This window comes from Beta vulgaris, chromosome 4, assembly GCF_026745355.1.
Source record: "Beta vulgaris subsp. vulgaris cultivar EL10 chromosome 4, EL10.2, whole genome shotgun sequence".
NCBI classification, from domain to species: domain Eukaryota; kingdom Viridiplantae; phylum Streptophyta; class Magnoliopsida; order Caryophyllales; family Amaranthaceae; genus Beta; species Beta vulgaris.
In genome coordinates, this window is record NC_079205.1 from 5713732 (window position 1) to 5731594 (window position 17863).

At 33.8% G+C, this 17863-nt stretch overlaps 1 protein-coding gene across 1 annotated transcript; it reads left to right on the plus strand.

The window, feature by feature from the left end:
- The first annotated feature begins 9002 nt into the window (after nucleotides 1–9002).
- LOC104885324 (hypothetical protein) lies at nucleotides 9003–11338 on the plus strand. Its single transcript, XM_010670019.4, has 4 exons — nucleotides 9003–9878; nucleotides 10207–10269; nucleotides 10401–10466; nucleotides 10955–11338. Exons 1-4 carry the CDS (start codon nucleotides 9552–9554, stop codon nucleotides 11075–11077), a joined length of 579 nt encoding a protein of 192 aa, XP_010668321.1. The 5' UTR covers nucleotides 9003–9551; the 3' UTR covers nucleotides 11078–11338.
- The last annotated feature ends 6525 nt before the right edge of the window (nucleotides 11339–17863 follow it).

The following is a 17863-nucleotide window of genomic DNA, read 5'->3' on the forward strand; positions in this document are numbered from 1 at the left end:
TTTGGAATCCTTGGTCTACTGACCTACGCGGGGTCTGAGCATCAAGAGAAACGTTCTCTTCAACAGTTTGAAGATTTTCGCTTGATTCAACTTCGAATGGGACGGTAGGAGGTTCACGCGTTGAATACGTTATCTCCTCAACATGACTTTCGTCTTGTTGGGCCGTCTCTGACATGGTGTGAGCCACGTCAGTTGTTGCTCATCTCGAATTTCTTCGAGTGTTATTTTACTCCCACTTGTCTTTCTAGAAACAAATTCCTTTTCAAGAAAGACACCATCACGAGCAACAAACACTTTGTTCTCTTGACGGTTATAGAAGTAATAACCCCTTGTCTCTTTTGGATATCCCACAAAGAGACATTTATCTGACTTGGGTGCGAGTTTGTCTGATAGTAACCGCTTTACATAGACCTCGCATCCCCAGATTTTAAGAAAAGACAAGTTTGGAGGTTTTCCATTCCATAACTCATATGGAGTCTTTTCTACAGCCTTTGACGGGCTCCTATTTAGTGTGTGTGCAGCAGTTTCGAGAGCGTATCCCCAAAAAGAAATCGGTAGATCAGCAAGACTCATCATAGATCGAACCATATCTAGTAATGTTCGATTCCTCCTTTCAGATACACCATTTAACTGTGGTGTTCCTGGTGGAGTTAATTGTGAAAGAATTCCACAATCCTTTAGATGATCATCAAACTCTTGGCTCAAATATTCACCACCACGATCGGATCGTAGTGCTTTTATTGTCTTACCAAGTTGATTCTGTACTTCATTTTGGAACTCTTTGAATCTATCAAAAGATTCCGACTTATGTTTCATTAAGTAATATAGTCATATCTACTCAAATCATCAGTGAAGGTGATGAAGTAATTAAACCCTCCCCTTGCCTTTGTGCTCATAGGACCACATACTTGTATGTATGAGTCCTAAAAGATCGCTGGCCCTTTCACCTTTTCCAGTAAATGGTGATTTTGTCATCTTACCCATTAAGCATGATTCACATACATCAAATGATTCGAAATCAAATGATGGAATTATACCGTCCTTTTGTAACTTGTGAATGCGCTTTTGGTTTATATGACCCATTCGGCAATGCCAAATATAGGTTAGGTTAGAATCATTTGATTTCTTTTCTTGCTATCTATGTTATAGACTTGTAATGATTTATCAAGCACATATAAACCATTTATCAAATTAGCTCTGGCATAGAACATATTATTGTAAGAAATGGAACAACATTTGTTCTTTATTTCAAAGCAAAAACCTTCAGAATCCAAAACTGAAACCGAAATTATGTTCTTAGTTATTGTAGGAACGAAATAACAATTATTTAATTCTAAAATAAGCCCAGATGGCAAGTGTAGACTATAGCTCCCGACGGCAAGTGCAGCAACTCGTGCTCCATTTCCAACGCGTAGCTCTACCTCGCCTTTTGCCAACTTCCTACTTCTTTTTAGTCCCTGCACATCATTAACTATGTGAGAACCACAACCGGTATCAAATACCCATAAAGAAGTAGAAGTCAAATTGATTTCTATAACATATATACCTGAAGTAGAAGCCCCAGACTTCTTTATTTCCTCCAAGTATATCGGGCAGTTCCTCTTCCAGTGTCCAATCTTGTGACAGTGGAAGCACTTGCTTTCCGCAGCAACCTTGGCTTGGCGGTTGGCTTAGGTTTTTCAGCGACAGTGGCAACTTGCTTGCCTTTGTCCTTCTTTCCTGCCCATTTCTTTTTGAAACCCTTTCCCTTTTGAACCAACAGAACCTCTTTCTTTGGTTCAACCTTAGGGATGTTCCTTTCAGCATTGACCAACAATCCATGCAGCTCTTGCAAAGTCTTTTCAGACTCATTCATATTGTAGGTCATTCTGAACTGATTAAAACTTTCAGGTAGTGAGTGGAGAATGATGTCAGTAGCCAACTCGAGCCTATAAGGGAACCCAAGTCTTTCCATGTTTTCGAAAAGACCCATCATTTCGAACACATGGGGGCCAACAGCTTGACCCGGCTTCAAGTGACATTCAAGGATCTCCCTGTTAGTCTCATACCGCTCAACTCGGGCCTGAGTTTTAAACATGGCCCGCAGCTCTTGCATGATCGTGTAGGCATCCTTGGTTTCGAACCTCTTTTGGAGGTTCGGCTCCATGGCTGCTACCATCAAACAAGTGATTGGTATAGATTATCACTAGCCTGTTTTGCACGACGTTTTTCAGCGTCAGTTGATTCATCAGTTATTACAGGAAGCGGGGTATCTAAGACGTCCTCTCGACCCTCAAACCTCAGAACGAGTCTTAAGGTCCTTTCCCAATTAAGGAAATTTTCACCATTCAGTCTGTCCTTTTCCAGAAAAGGACGAATGTTGAAACCGGAGTTGTTGTTGTTGTTATTAGACATGATATCTACAGACAGAAAAATAAGGCAAAGTTCAATTTTTATGTTTATAAAGCAACCTAAAACATGTAAAGGTTTCTAGGTTGACCACCTATTCAAAATTAAAGTCCCCTATGAATAAGTGTTTTACAAGATCCTATCAACATGTAACACTAAGCAGACGGAGGCCTTATCATAACGTTACATTATCAAGGTAAGTAAACTCTTTTACTAATTATAACACTTTATAACTCTTGTTTAGATGGATAAAATCGCATGTTTAACTATCTCTTGCTTCAAAATTCAAAACGCTTTTGATAATTTTGTTAAGGACAACCAAACTAAGTTGTAAAATTCGCAATTTTACCTTATTCCCAAAATTAATGATAACACCCTGCGGAGGCATGACCTATTACTATTAATTAAGGGTTTTATAAGTACTTTATGTTTGGAAAAGCAAACCTTAATATTTACGGGGCCTAAGTTTATTATGTTGTTATGAATTAGTGAACTCTAGCGCATCAACAACCAACATACAATAAACTTATAAGCATTTTAAAGAATAATAAAATGCGAAAATAAAATGATCTAGTATGGCCCCTAATCCTAAGAACTATATCAATGGCTCCTTCTTGGACTCTTCATGGATCTCCATCCACTTTTCCATGGGCCTTCTCTTGATGGACTCTTCTTTGGATTACATAAGTATCAAAATAATTTAATAATAACTAAATTAAATAAATTACAAAAATACTTAACGATACGCAGATCGTATTTAAAATTACAAGAATACATCACGATACGCAGATCGTATTTTCTATCTTAATTTGGGCCATACTAGTCATACATAGCAAATATATCATATATAAAAGCCACATAATAATATACATATTATACTTGCCAATCAATTAAAATATCAAATATTCTTAATTAAAGCAAGAAGATAAAATTTTAAGTAATAACTAATCACCTAAAGATTCTATCCCTTAAAACTAGCCTAATTAATTTTAATTAGATTAAAAAATCAGATTATGGATTGAAATCTATGACCAAGTCAATAATTAACATAATTGAAATTTATCTTTCTCAATATTCTGATTTTCAAAATAAAATTTCCAAAAGGATAAAATAAAAAAAAATTCTGCTGCCCAGATTTTTAGGCATGTTTTCCTTAAAAAAAAAATTTTTTTTTAAAACTTTGAAAACACACACGTGAAACACAGCAGCACAAAGGTTGCTTTCACGCAAGCCTCACCGAGAAGCTTGCAGCCAAAATTCCGGCGACCGTTTCAGGCCACCCCATTCAGACGACTCCACCGGCAATTCGCCGGTTTTCGCGACCGTGGGCCGACGCCGGCAGAAGGACCACCAGCGCCAGCCTACGAACCTCCTAAAACGAGCGAACAACACTGCTTGCACGTCGAACGTGCGTCGCCTGCCGCCATGTTCTCCCTCCGACGCGACTGCTCGCCGGCAGCCTTGCGTCTTCCTTCCCCGACATTTCGCCGGCAGACCACCGGATTCCGGAGCAGCCACTGCTCCTTATCTTTCCTCCTTCAATTTTTCTGTTTTTCAAATCTTTTCTTTTCTTTTCTTGAAGGATATTAAAATTACAATCTCTTGTAAATTTAATTCGGTGATCTTGATTAAATTAAACATAACTCTTTATGCTTAATACAGAAAATCAAATTTCAAAATCTCTATTTTAATTAATTTTCAGATTATTCATATAATTAATCACTAATTCATACAAAACACCTTTTATATGAATTTATCTTCATACATAAACGATTTTAAGCATGAAAATTTTATTAATAATATGAATTTATTATCGAAATTTAGAGATCTAAAATCAGAATTTTATAAATTTCGAAAATTAGGGTTTAGGAGGTTTAAAAATTCGGCTATTAAATATTGAGAAAGAAAGTAATTAAAACTCTTTTTAACAAATTTTAATTAATTATTCAATCCATAATTTAATTCCTCCCCTTAATCAAATTAAAATTAATCATACATAAACTAAACTTTATGACCAAAATTCTATATGCAAGAGGCTAAAACTGATACCACTGTAGGAATATATAAGTACTATAAAGCGGAATTTCATGAATCAAATTCATAAGCACTTAAATCAGGATCACATGCATATATAATTAAGGATGACATACAAGTTTAGAAATAACCTTTGTAGCGTGATTTCCACAAAGCTTGAATGACTCGGATTGAGAATCTCAGATGTGATTCCTCTACTTAGTCCACCAACCCAGATCAACACTCCACCAATGCTAGTTGGAAAGGAAGAACGCTTCTTCTTTGGTTTCTTGGAGTATAACGTGACTTTTGAAGAGAGAGAATAAGAGAGAGAAAATAATAAGAAAATTAACTGACTATTTACTTTTCTGCCTAACCCAAATATATAATAGTATTTAGGTCAGATTTCTCTCCTTATCCCCTCTCTTGGCCGGCCACCCTAGGGCCCTATTGGGCTCTAGGTTTCTTTTGTTGATCCAGGTTTAATGTGTGACCTTGTAGGATCCGTTACATTGGGCTTCGGGTTTATTTATTTACTAATCCGAAGTTCTATAGCTTTCTCTAGCAAGACGTATAGACGACCCAATATAACGAACTTATTATCTCTATAATACGATCCATTATATATTAGTAATTGCATTTAAGTCGAGGACATAAATCCTTCAGTTAGATTTATCAAACATGGAGCTAAGCTCATCTACATATATAAACAAAAACTCAACCATTTAAAGAAAATTTCCATTTAACCTCTAAGATGAAGTGTCGCATATCTATACGGCCATATCTAGTAGGAAAAAAAAAATCCATTAGAATCTTTCTGATAATTATGCTGATTACTAAAAAGTGAAATTGAAAGAAAATGTCAACAGTTGAATATAAGGAATCAGCGTCAGCCAATGGCAAATTGTGTTTAAATATGCTTCCAGACTTCTAGTAATCATCAAATGATGAAATTCAAATGAAATAAAATGAATGTAAGGCCAAGTCATAAGTTTTATATTAGTTGCTAAATCACTAATTAATTCAACCATTATATTATGGTTTGATTCCGGCTGAAGTCATACATTATCTTCTCCAAATAATCATGAACCCCTTTTGCCTTTTTTTCAACGACTGACTTGCAACTAAGTTGATGAAGTTGACATGTAGAGTGACTTTCTTTCTCCTTATATCGCGATATATCATAACTTTTCTTGCCTAGTTTTTCTTAATTCGCTAAATTTTTATACTGTTTCATAATACTCGCTACATTTCCTCCGTTTTATAATATATACTCGTTACATTTTCCATTGTAGGAAGTTTCACATTATTTGTTATACTTTTTTTTTGGACAATAAATTATTTCTATCTCTCTTCTCTCACATGGATCTCTTTTCTTTTTATTCTCTACCTCTTTCTTCTTCAAAAATTGCCTAAAAGTTTGTAAATTGATAAGTGTAACGAGTAATATGAAACGGAAGAAGTATTAATAGAATTATAAGCTTTAGCTCGTATATACATAAGGTATGACCTAATACCTATGGCCTCTGAAGGGGGGGGGTTATGACCTATATGGAGTGGTTGACATGTGAAAACTGACTTAACACTTAACAGCAAGGTATTTCTCTAATTTTCATTATCTTCAAAAAACATCAATATCAGGTGTAAAGGTATTATGTTTACAAAGATTTTTTTTTAAAAAAAAGTTGTCACCTAGAATTTTATACAAGTCGACTACATAAAGAAGTGATTTATTTATTATCTCAAGTTATTAAACTTGTTTTATATATATTTATCTTTATATATATCTAAAATTCAAGACAAACAAATGTCATATTGATACATGTACACTCGGACACTCCCCCTCCTCCACACAATCAAATGAGACATAAAATCATAAAAATGTGTGTTTTAAGACTCGAACACATGACCTCTCATTTGATATGCTAATGCACTAACCAATTATACTACAATTAGGGCTGGCAAAGTGACTCAACCCGATAACCCGACCTAAAACTGACCTGAAAATTTCGGATTTGGGTTGAGATTTTCAACCTGAAATAAAAAATGGATCAACCCAACCCGACTTGAAAAAAAATAATGAGTTAGGTATGGGTTGACTTTTTGAACCTGAAAATAATCCGAATAATCTGATTAGAAGTCAGATTATTTTCAGGTCGGGTCAACTTGAAATTAACCCAGACTTTCATAACTTATACAACATAACTTTTTCTATTCTTATTTGTATTGGGCCAAGCCCATTTTTCGGATCACCTAAATTTCATTTCAGGTCACCTAAATTTCATTTCAGGTCATTAACCCATACTTTCATAACTTAGAGTGTATAGTTCATTTCAGGTCATTTTGGGTAGGTTATTGGTTTCGGGTCAACCCGAAATCTATAAGGTCGGGTTTGGATTATAATTTTCGTCCTGAAATTAGAATCAGGTTGGGTTTGGGTAAGGGGTAAGTAGGGGTGAAAGTTATTCGGATAAAATCCAAAATCCAATCCAATTCAATCCGAAATAATAATTCGGATTGGATTTGAACTGTGTTCGGATTGGATTCGGATTGAGATTTTTTGAAAAATTGGATTTCGGATCGGATTGGATTGAGGGTAATCGGATCCAAAAATCCGATAATATAATCAAATAGTAATATGCCTTGTATTATATATCTGGATTTTTTTATATATAAAAAACCTACTCCATAGCCCAATACACATAGCACTTCAACCTTTCCCCTAAAACACTAAGTGCACTTAATTCCTCATTTCCTAAATCTACTAAGTTGTTGTGCTTAATTCATTTCATCAAAAAACTAGAGTTTAAAAAAAAATCGGATTTTCGGATCGGATCCAATCTAGAGTATGAAAATTCGGATTGGATTGGATCGGATTCAAACCCTAATAGGTTTGGATTCGGATTGAAAAATTGAAATCCAAAATTTTATTCGGATCGGATTGGATTAGGACCTAATCCAAACTGCACACCGAACTTTAACCCCTAGGGGTAAGTGACCTAAAATATAAATCAGGTCAACTTGAAATTGATCCAACCCGACCTGATTGCCAGCCCTAACTACAATGCTCATGTTGATCTTTGTGGGGAGAAAAATTGATTTAAAGATATATATTTCTATTTTTGAAAACTTCAAATGCACGTCATTAAATAATACGGGGCATATGGCCCGATATAAGAACTAGTTTATATCTAAAACACAAATGCAAAAATCTATTAAAAAAACATAACGTAATGTCATAAGTACTCCCCCTTATCCCACACGATCAAATGAGACATGTTAAAATAACATAGATGTGTGTGTTAAAATGTTGAACCCATAACCTCTCATTTGAAACAAAATGCACTAATCAACTGATCTGCAATCTCATATTGGTCTTTGTGAGGGAAAAATTATTAAAGACAAAATAGTATTTCTCTTTTTAAACTAATTAATACAAAAGTATATAGTAATACTCATTAATCTAATCCTAATAATAGAGCATCCTACCTTTCAAACATCTTATATTGAAAAAAATCTTAAAATTTTTATAACCTCCCTAATTAACACTACTACACTAATCAATTGCATCTGTTTTATTCTCACATTCACCTAAATTTCAAAAATAATTATATATTTATATATATGTTCTCTTTGAAGTCGGAGACTATATTGATTAATAATTCATATTATACTTTACTATGTAGAAAATCTAAATCACAGATTATTAGAAAAGGTTGTCCTAGACATCTCGAACCAACGGAGTAAATCCCTTCTCGTCTTCTTCCTTTGTTTCCTTTGAAATAATCTTGAGCTACAAATACAATTTTATAAAATAATCGGCCGCCGGCAGTCTTACCGAATTGATTAAACTAGTCATAAATGGGCTAATAAATATGATTACTGAATGAATTAAACTAGTAACTTAAAAGATTAAACTAGTCATTACGTTCATAAAGGTGGTATGTTCTCTTCTTAATATTGGGCTTGAACTGTTACCTTATTTTAAATAAAAATAGGTCGTCTCTTACAAGATCAAATGAATTTAAATTATCCAAACAAGAAATTCAAAAGGGAAACTTCATGGTAATGTATTAATAATCATAAAATCCTTTCATTAATTTTTTTTAATGAACCATTTCATTAACTTCTTAAGTCCAATTACAGGGCCAGATTTTAGCACGTGCATAAAGGTCTACAGCATAGGGTCACATTTTTCTGGGGACCCAATATTGAGTTTAAGCTCAACCGGAAATAGATTAGATATTTTTCTTAATTACAATTAATACTCCTTTCTCTCTCTTCTATTACTTATATCTCTTTCCCAAAGTTTTATAGGTCACGCTTTTACTTATAATAGAAGACTCATTTTGTTATAAGAACAAGACCACAAGAATCCAAAAAATCAAACAAACTTGTTTCTAAAATAACTCTTTGAAAATTGTGGATAATTCAAGCTATGATGGATCAGTTGGTGGTGGTTGTAAGATTAATATACCTCCAAATAACATCGAACTTGTAAGTTGTACCAAAGATATATCATACTACTAATAGAGACTAGATATAGTTAGCCTTTGCTTTCTTCACATTTTGTAATTATCTATAGTAGCCTAGTAGGCCTACCTTCCCGTACCAATTTCATAACCTTGGTTCAACAAATCAATCACCTACCGTTCTTTGGCTATGTATACGTAAATTAAACAAGATTCTTCTCTTTTAAGTCATAAGAGATCCATTTAAAAGAGATTTACTATTAATATTCTCATGAGATAATGAAATGACTTATTCAAGACTTTTTTTTTTAGAGTGAAAGTTCTAGTACAATCATCAAATATATTTAAAAATTTTGACAAATCTTAGCTTAGGCACAAAACTTTTTTCTTTTTCTTTTTTTTTTTTTTAAAAAAAAAAAAAAAAAAAAAAAAAAAAAAAAAACACTTCTTTGCAACTTGTTATTATTAATAATCTTAATGGCCCACATTTTTCTAACCACAAAATACAACTATGCTGCTATAAATGTGACCTCCCAAGAGCTGTTTCATTTCATAGGTGTTAAAAACAGTTGAATCAAAATATATATTGTCAAAAGTCCAATACACAAAACTATAGCATATAATTCTGTTCATTCTTATATTATAGTTTTAGAGTATATATAGATTCATATAACATACATGGATGATTCTATGAGCTCCACAAATTACATGATCAACCAATCTTTCTCTTCTACACCTGATAATTCTTCTGAAGAAAGTGGTTGGACTTTTTACTTTGAAGATTTCTTAGCCAACAATAATAATAATCATAACATGGATACTCATGAAGATTATATTGCTTACACTTCTTCTGGTTATCAAAACTCTTCAATGGTCTCAGATGCAGCCGCCATGAGAAAGCATGGGAGCAGTAAAAAAGTTTCCAAAAATAGAAAGATTACTGCTAAAACTTTTGTTGATGAAGATTTAGAAGATACTGCTAGCTCACCTGGTCATAGTCCTAAGGTATTATTATTCACTCTATCATCCCCTTTTTTTTTGTGTTCATCTTGCATTTTTCTTTCTAATTTTAGTAAAATAAATTCTTCCTGAAACTAGTAAGATAACCCAAATCTATAGTTTCTTCGTCTTTATATAAAAAATATAGGAGTAGTTAACTGTAACACGTTCAGTCGTTCATTATAAAAGTTCTTTTGTAGCGAATTATTTACTAAGAAAAAATTATGAGAATTTGCTATGAAGATTATTTCCTATATATATATCAATACTTGTGTTTCTTTTTTGTATTTATATAAATTTATATCCTCTTTAATTTTCTTTCATGCTTGTGTAGGTTAATGATCTGAACCACTTGTACATGAAGTCAAAAGAGTTAGGTCCTCAAGATGTTTGCAAGGTAAAAGTTTAATCCAACTTTTTTGATTATTAACGGGTCTTATTATTATATAATTGTTAGAAGATAGAAGTACATATATTAAGTTTATAGGGAGTATTTATGTTTGCTAATAATTAACTTCTCTAATATAGGCACATAATTCCAACCATTTTCATCAAATGGACCAAACGAAGAACAAGTACAACAGCTCTTCTCTGGTAAACTACGTACTATAGATTATTTTCAGCCGTTATTATAATAACATTGCTGATGTGGTTTTATCTTAGAACGATCCATACGTTATTTTAAAAAAATTCAATGCCCATTTTTAGAATTTTTCTCTTGTACTTTTGGAGTTATGTGAGATGGTAACACTGTTAGGTAAAGGTATTACAATAGAAGTATACTTCATCCGTTTATAATACTCGCTACATTTCTCATCACGGATTTTTAGATAATTTTTGGAGAATAAAGAGGTAGAAAGTAAAAAGAAAAGGAACCCATTATCCATGTAAAAGGAGAGAGATAGAGAGAGTTTATTGTCCAAAAAAAGTGTAACAAATAATGTGAAACTTCCCATGATGGAAAGTGTAGCGAGTATTATGAAACCGAAGAAGTATATACATCTTGCATTTGTGTGGTAATTGGTACGTGGTAAAAATATTGGTGATAATAATGTATAATCTACAACTTGGGTGTTGTGCAGGATAAAGGACAAGCTTCACAGCATGCAGGAGAAGGCATTGATATGGGTTTTCTAGAGACACAACTGAGGAGAAAAGGACTTTGCTTAGTTCCAATGTCTATGTTATTAAATCAACTTAGTTGAGATATTAAATTATCAGGCCTAGTTTGTCAGAATATATAGCTTCCTCTTCATGTAATGTAATGTAATTATGTAATGGATGAGTAGGGGTGAACAAAAATGGGATTATTTCTCTCCAAACGATCGATGGGGGAATTAGGATTCAGAATGAAAATCCATTAAGCCAAAGGTCTTATTTACTATGTGTAAAATGTAAAAATTAGCTAGGTCTCAAGTCGTACTATTTAAAATTTATTTTCCTATATAATAATTCTCTATTCTTTATATATGCTCGCTTGACATGAAAAAATATAATAACCTCCATCTATCTATTAATATAGCGTTTGCTTTATGTGTAAATTATAACAAGAAAATTCGCAACACTATGAAAATGATATAGTATATTTCAACTTGATATAATATTTTATATATATATATATATATATATATATATATATATATATATATGAGAATGAGATGATCCAAAAAAAATAATAGTGCATATCCCACTCCAAAATTATCAAAGTCATTGCTAGAGACATCAGTGTCTATTTTTATTTTTATATCAACTAAAAAGGAAGTCAATGCTCTTAATTTTCCTTCCAAATCTACAAAAGATCCTTTAAAAATTCTTCAAGTCTTTATGTTGAAACTTTTTTTTTTTTTTTACAATGGGAAAACAATGTTGAAAGTATTTAATAGGTACAACTATATGCATGTATTACCTAAGGATAGGAGTTAGCTCAAATGGGTAAAGCGCTCCCTCTTGGCCCCTAAGATCGGGGGTTTGATCCTTACCCCCAGCATTATGTTGGACTATTTTCTTAGCATGCTATGCATGCCTTACCAACCAATGTGTTGGTGTTTCCTACAGGCTAGTAGCCTTATAGGGGTTAGCCCTTGGGCTGATTTAATCTCCTAATCAAAAACAAAAAAATATGCATGTATTACCTATACTCTGTTGCTACATGTATAATTATGTCTAATAGTAGTAATGATGAAATTATCACTAGTGGAAAAATGAAGAAGGGCTGCGCAGAAAAAGGCCTGTAGGGCTGCGCTTTTTGACAGCAGCCCTTTCAGTAGCAGCCCTTCACTTTTTAAGTAGGGTTGCGCTAGAAAAGCGCAGCTCTTAAGCTAGAAGGGCTGCGCTAGTTAGGAAAAAGCGCAGCCCTTCTGAACTAGAAAGGCTGCGCTAGTTAGGAAAAAAAATTGACATTTTTTTACTTATAATCTCACATTTTAGAAATTAAACAGAAGAGAAGAGAAACGAAACGAAAATACTAAACCCAAAAAAAAAAAAAGAATGAAACGAAAATGAAAAAAAGGAACAAAAACTAATACTTCCTCCGTTCCATAATAAGTGAAACATAGGGATTGGGCACAAGATTTAATAAACATCACTTTCAAAAGCCAAAAAGTCATAAAATACCCTTTCTATTATCAAAAGGAGGAGAGAGAAAGCAAACCACACTAATTTGTGATGGGTATTTTTGTCATTTTATAACTTTCTTTTTTCCGTTTAAGGTATGTTTCACTTATTTTGAAACGTTCTAAAATAGTAAGTGTTTCACTTATTATGGAACGGAGAAAGTATACAAAGAGAAGTATACAAGAACATTAATAAAAACAAAGATGAAAATACAAGAAATTATATACAAAGAAAAGTATACAAGAACATTAATCAAAATAAACAAAGAGAAGTATACAAGAACATTAATCAAAATAAAGAGAAGTATACAAGAACATTAATCAAAACAAAGAGAAGTATACAAGAACATTAATCAAAATATATAAACAAAGAGAAGTATACAAGAACATTATAGATCTGAAAATACAAGAAATACCTCCAAACATTAACCTAATAATGTTTATATACATAAAACAAAACCCTAATACATAATTTAAGGGGAAAAAAATTTCGGAAAAACTTAAAATGCCTATTTGGAGGCTTAAACGAACTCGGATAGCTTAAAAAGCCTAAACGTCACGGCATAGCCGTGCGTTTGACTCGTTGGCTCGTTCCGCTTCCGAAAAGGTATCACAATAGGCAATCAGACTCCGTCGGCATGATTCGTGCAAATCATTTCAGCGTTTTTGTCGCAACATTTCAGGGAGTTTTTGAGAGGATTAGAGAGAAGGAGGAGAGGGAGGAGGGATGTGAGAGAAGGAGGAAAAGGAATAATGAGGGACGTGAGAGAGGAGAGAGAAGAATGAGGGATATATTTGACGAATCCCGCTTAATATTTGAAGCCCGCGAACTTGAATTTTTCAAATTTTTTTAAGAAGGGTTGCGTTTTTCTTCAAAAGCGCAGCCCTACTTAATCAGAAGGGCTGCGCCTTTAGCCCTTCTGAAGTAAGAAGGGCTGCGCTTTTTCTAAAAGCGCAGCCCTACTGAGTGAAGGGCTGCGCTTTTATAAAAAAAGCGCAACCCTTCTGTTGTGTAGGGCTGCGCTTTTGTACAAAAGCGCAACCCTTCACTAGTAGGGCTGCGCTTTTAGAAAAAGCGCAACCCTTCCTCCGCATCCCTTCCTTTTTTTTCCCCTAGTGTATGTAGTTAACTTTCAACTTGGTAAAAGCTTCTTTAAATCGAATTTTGGGCTTTAGATAATTCATAGTTGATAAACGTCCATATGAAATTTGATGGTTTAATTCTTATTTAACGGTATCCTACTAACACCCACGGACCCACCCCCAAAAAACAATCTTGTAATAAGATGATTATGGAAATCCAAATTCGTATTCCCTCTGTTTCATTTTAATCTACACTTTTCGCGCATGTCAATGCAAAATTTTGAGGATATATATCTGTTGAACCCTAGTTTTGATAATGACAAAGAAACAAAGGAACAAACTAAGTAGTGAACTAATGAATTATTTAAGTGTATGGTGTCTAAGGTATCAATGCAAGGAACTGAGAGAATACAAAGTCAATGAAGAAGTCAAGAGAGGATTTCAAAGGCTAAGTAAAGATGTTTCCATGTTGATACTGGAGCAAGCATTGGATCAAGAATAATAGAAGCTAGGCGTTTTATTTTCTAGTTCCAATGTAAAGGAACAAAGAAGGAATGGTAAGGAACTGTGGCAGAATATTTGAGAATGAGGCGTTTGTTCCTCTGTAAGGAACAAACGCAGTGGCACTTAGTAAATATGTTAAAGGAACTGAACTAATATAAGGAACTAGACTTAGGCGTGTACTTAGTGTAACGATTAAAAGATAATGGAGTAAGTTGTGCCTAGATTATAGGAAATTAGTTATTTCTAATTTCAAATGATAAAATCAGTTTTAAAAAGAAAATCTGTTTTGGAAAAGATTTTATTTTTCGGTAAATAAGATAAATATCCGGTTGTTAGAAAGATTTTATTTCAAAGATATTATTTTCTTAAAGATTAGAAATTCATATTTAAAGATAAAAGAGTTTATAAAAACTGATTTTCGGATAATGTTGAAGGAACTCCTATTATTTAGGAGTAATGGCTGCATTTTATCCACGTTCATTTATAGTTCATGGGATCATGGGACATGATGTAAACGTGTTCCTTAGGGGAAGGAACATCATGGGTAAATGGATTAAAACGTGTACTCTAACATTACTCCACGTTCTTCTTGATTACCACTATAAATATAGAAGTCTAGATAAGTTCCAAATTGTGTCTGACTAAGTAATTAATGAGTTTAACTTATTAAGTGTCAGTGCCTTCATTCTCTCATAATAGCCATTGTTCTTTGCCTTCTTACTCTAATTCCACTAAGCTTATTTCGATCAATTGTATTTTGGTTTTTGGGGTAAGGGAACTTTGAGTGAAGTTCTGTAAGAGAAAGGCTTTGAGTGAAGCTTGTATGTGTGAGAAAACTTCGAGTGAAGTTGAGAGGAACTGCTGTTAAGGAACAGTGGTTCAGGAACTTGAGTTTAGGAACTCAAGGTAGGGCTCGATTAGAATTAGGTTGTAACAGAGTTGTTTGGCCTAATTAGTGAAAGTGTTGAGTTTAAAATCCTATGGTCGAGGTTGTTTCTTCTTGATTGGGCCCAAGAAGTTTTTCCTCGTAAAAATCCCTTGTGTTCCTTTAGCTTGTTTATTCGTTTAAGTTTTAATTTCCGCAAAAAGTTACGTTTATTTCTACACCTACAATTCACCCCCCTCTTGTAGTGTTCCTAGGGAAATAACAATTGGTATCAGAGCGAGAACTCACGTAAGATAGGAAACCCTATTGAGGAAAAGATCCAAGGAACAATGAATACCACCGAGAAACTTGAAGAAGGTTATTCCACTCAAAGGCCTCCTATGTTCAATGGGAAGTACTACAACTATTGGAAGAACCGCATGGAGATATTCATCAAGGCTGAAAACTATCAGGTATGGAGAGTCATTGAAGTTGGTGATTTCGAAGTCACAACTACAAATGACAAAAATGAGGTAACTCTTAAACCCCTCTCTGATTATGATAAATCTGATTTTGAAAAAATGGAAGTAAATGCCATGGCTATTAAACTATTGCATTGTGGACTTGGACCCCATGAACATAATAGGATCATGGGATGCAAATCCGCAAAGCAAATATGGGATTTACTAGAAGTAACCCACGAAGGAACTAATGAAGTTAAAAGATCAAAATTGATTTACTTATGAATCAATATGAACTGTTCTGCATGAAATCCAAAGAAAGCATCCGAGACATGTTTACTCGTTTTACTAACATTATAAATGAGTTGGCTTCTCTTGGAAAGTTTATTTCATCTGAGGAACAGGTTCGAAAAGTTCTTAGGAGTCTTCCTAAGGATAGATGGATGGCTAAAGTCACGGCTCTTCAAGAAACAAAAGACTTCACTAAGTTCAACTTAGAACAGCTGGCAGGGTCACTTATGACACATGAGCTTCACCTTGATACTGAATATGGTGAAAGCTCCAAATCAAAATCAATTGCTCTCAAAACAGATGATGAAGATGATTCGGACTCTGAAGAAGAAGAAGCAGCCCTCATGGTTCGAAAATTTCGAAAGATGTACAGGAACATGAAGAATGGAAACTTCAAAGGTAAAACTAAGAAATTTTCTAACAAAGCTGCTTGTCATAAATGTGGAAGTACAGATCACTTCATCAAAGAATGTCCTCTTTGGGAAAACGACAAAACCAAAGAAAGGAACAAGGAACGCTTTGCTGAAAGGAACAAAGAATCAAAAGCACCTTTCTCTAAGGCAAATGTGCGCAAAGCTATGATAGCTGCTTGGGGAGATTCAGAGACGGAAGATGAAGAGGAACAACCAACTGAAGAAACAGCAAACCTTTGCCTTATGGCAAACATCGACGAAAAAGAAGATGAAGAAAACATTGAGGTAAGTCAACATGGACTTGAGTCAGAACTAGATGGTAAAACTAGGACTGAAATATATGATCTTCTTTATGATGCAATTCTTGAATGTAGAGATGAACGTGAAAAACGTGAACAAACGGAACAAGCCTTAAAGGTTTGCAAGGAACACATAGAATGGCTTAAGAAAATGAGAACTGATGTCGAAACTAGATTTTTTGATTTGTTTGATAAAAACTTAAAAATCAAAGAATGTTATGAGAGTTTGAAAAATGAAAATTATCTAATTAATTTAGAGATTTCACACTTGAAGGAATTTGTCCCTGTTCTGAGTTCCTTTGATATAAGATCAACTCCTTTGAAAGGATACAGATCTGAGATTGAAAAAATAAATAAAGAGAAAAATGCTTTAAAGGAACATATCTGTAATCTTAAAAAGGAACTGGTTGTCGCAAGGAACAGAGGCAAAATCATGAAAGTTTGTAAGTGGATTGAGAAACCACAGACCAAAAGGAAGGAAGGTCTTGGTTTTGAAAACTACAAGAAAAGGAACAAGACAAAGAAATATGTTGATCTACCTAGTGATAAGTTCTGTATGTATTGTGGCAAGGTAGGTCATTACATAAATCAATGTCAATTAAAATCTGAGATGATTGGGAAAAATGTGACAATAAGTAAGAAAAAATGGGTTGTCAAAACAAATCCTAGTCAAGAACAGGAACCCACGAAAGATGGGGTTCCTTCAACTAACAATTAGTTGATTTTTGCAGGTTGGAGTGAGGGGGAACAACACTTGGTATCTCGATAGTGGCACTAGTACATAAATGAGCTATTGCAACCCTTAAAAATCGTTGCAGTAGAGCCAAAAACCGTTGCAATAGAGCTATTGCAACGGTCAAACAACCGTTGCTGTTGCTGCCGTTGCATTAGACCTAATGCAACGGTATTTATGACTATTGCAACGGCTACCATAGAGCCGTTGCAATAGGTATAAATAGTTGTTGCATCAGCTAGATAACCTATTGCAACACCTATATGTCTATTGCAACAACATAGGATAGCTATTGCAACGCCCTTAGCACTCATATTGTGTCCCATTTTGATATCTATTGCAACACCTCCATATACATTGCAACACAATTGTATATCTATTGCGACGCCTCTATTACTAATATCATGCTTCATTTTAGCACCTATTACTACCCCTTACGCCTCTAGCTAATGCAACTCTCTAATTTCATCATAGTCTAGTAGTAGTAATAGTAGATCAATGTATTAAAAAAACATGAAATTTTATAATTGATTCAAAAATTATGCATACAATATTCATGCCCATGGGCAAATTTACAAAGTAAATAATTACAAATCTATTAACTAATAAACTAAACAAAATCCATGAATTTTCAATTCTATTCGAGCGAACGTCGACATTTAAAATGTTGCAATAAATCACTCTTACAATAGAGCATGCTATATAGTCACTACATATAAAATGCTCCGAA

What these genes read in the sequence shown, in the direction of transcription:
- LOC104885324 (XM_010670019.4), top strand. Translation starts at nt 9,552, where the DNA reads ATGGATGATTCTATGAGCTCCACAAATTACATGATCAACCAATCTTTC. An exon ending in GTCCTCAAGATGTTTGCAAG is followed by an intron (nt 10,270 to 10,400) that starts GTAAAAGTTTAA and finishes TCTCTAATATAG; the next exon opens with GCACATAATTCCAACCATTT. An exon ending in AGTACAACAGCTCTTCTCTG is followed by an intron (nt 10,467 to 10,954) that starts GTAAACTACGTA and finishes GGTGTTGTGCAG; the next exon opens with GATAAAGGACAAGCTTCACA.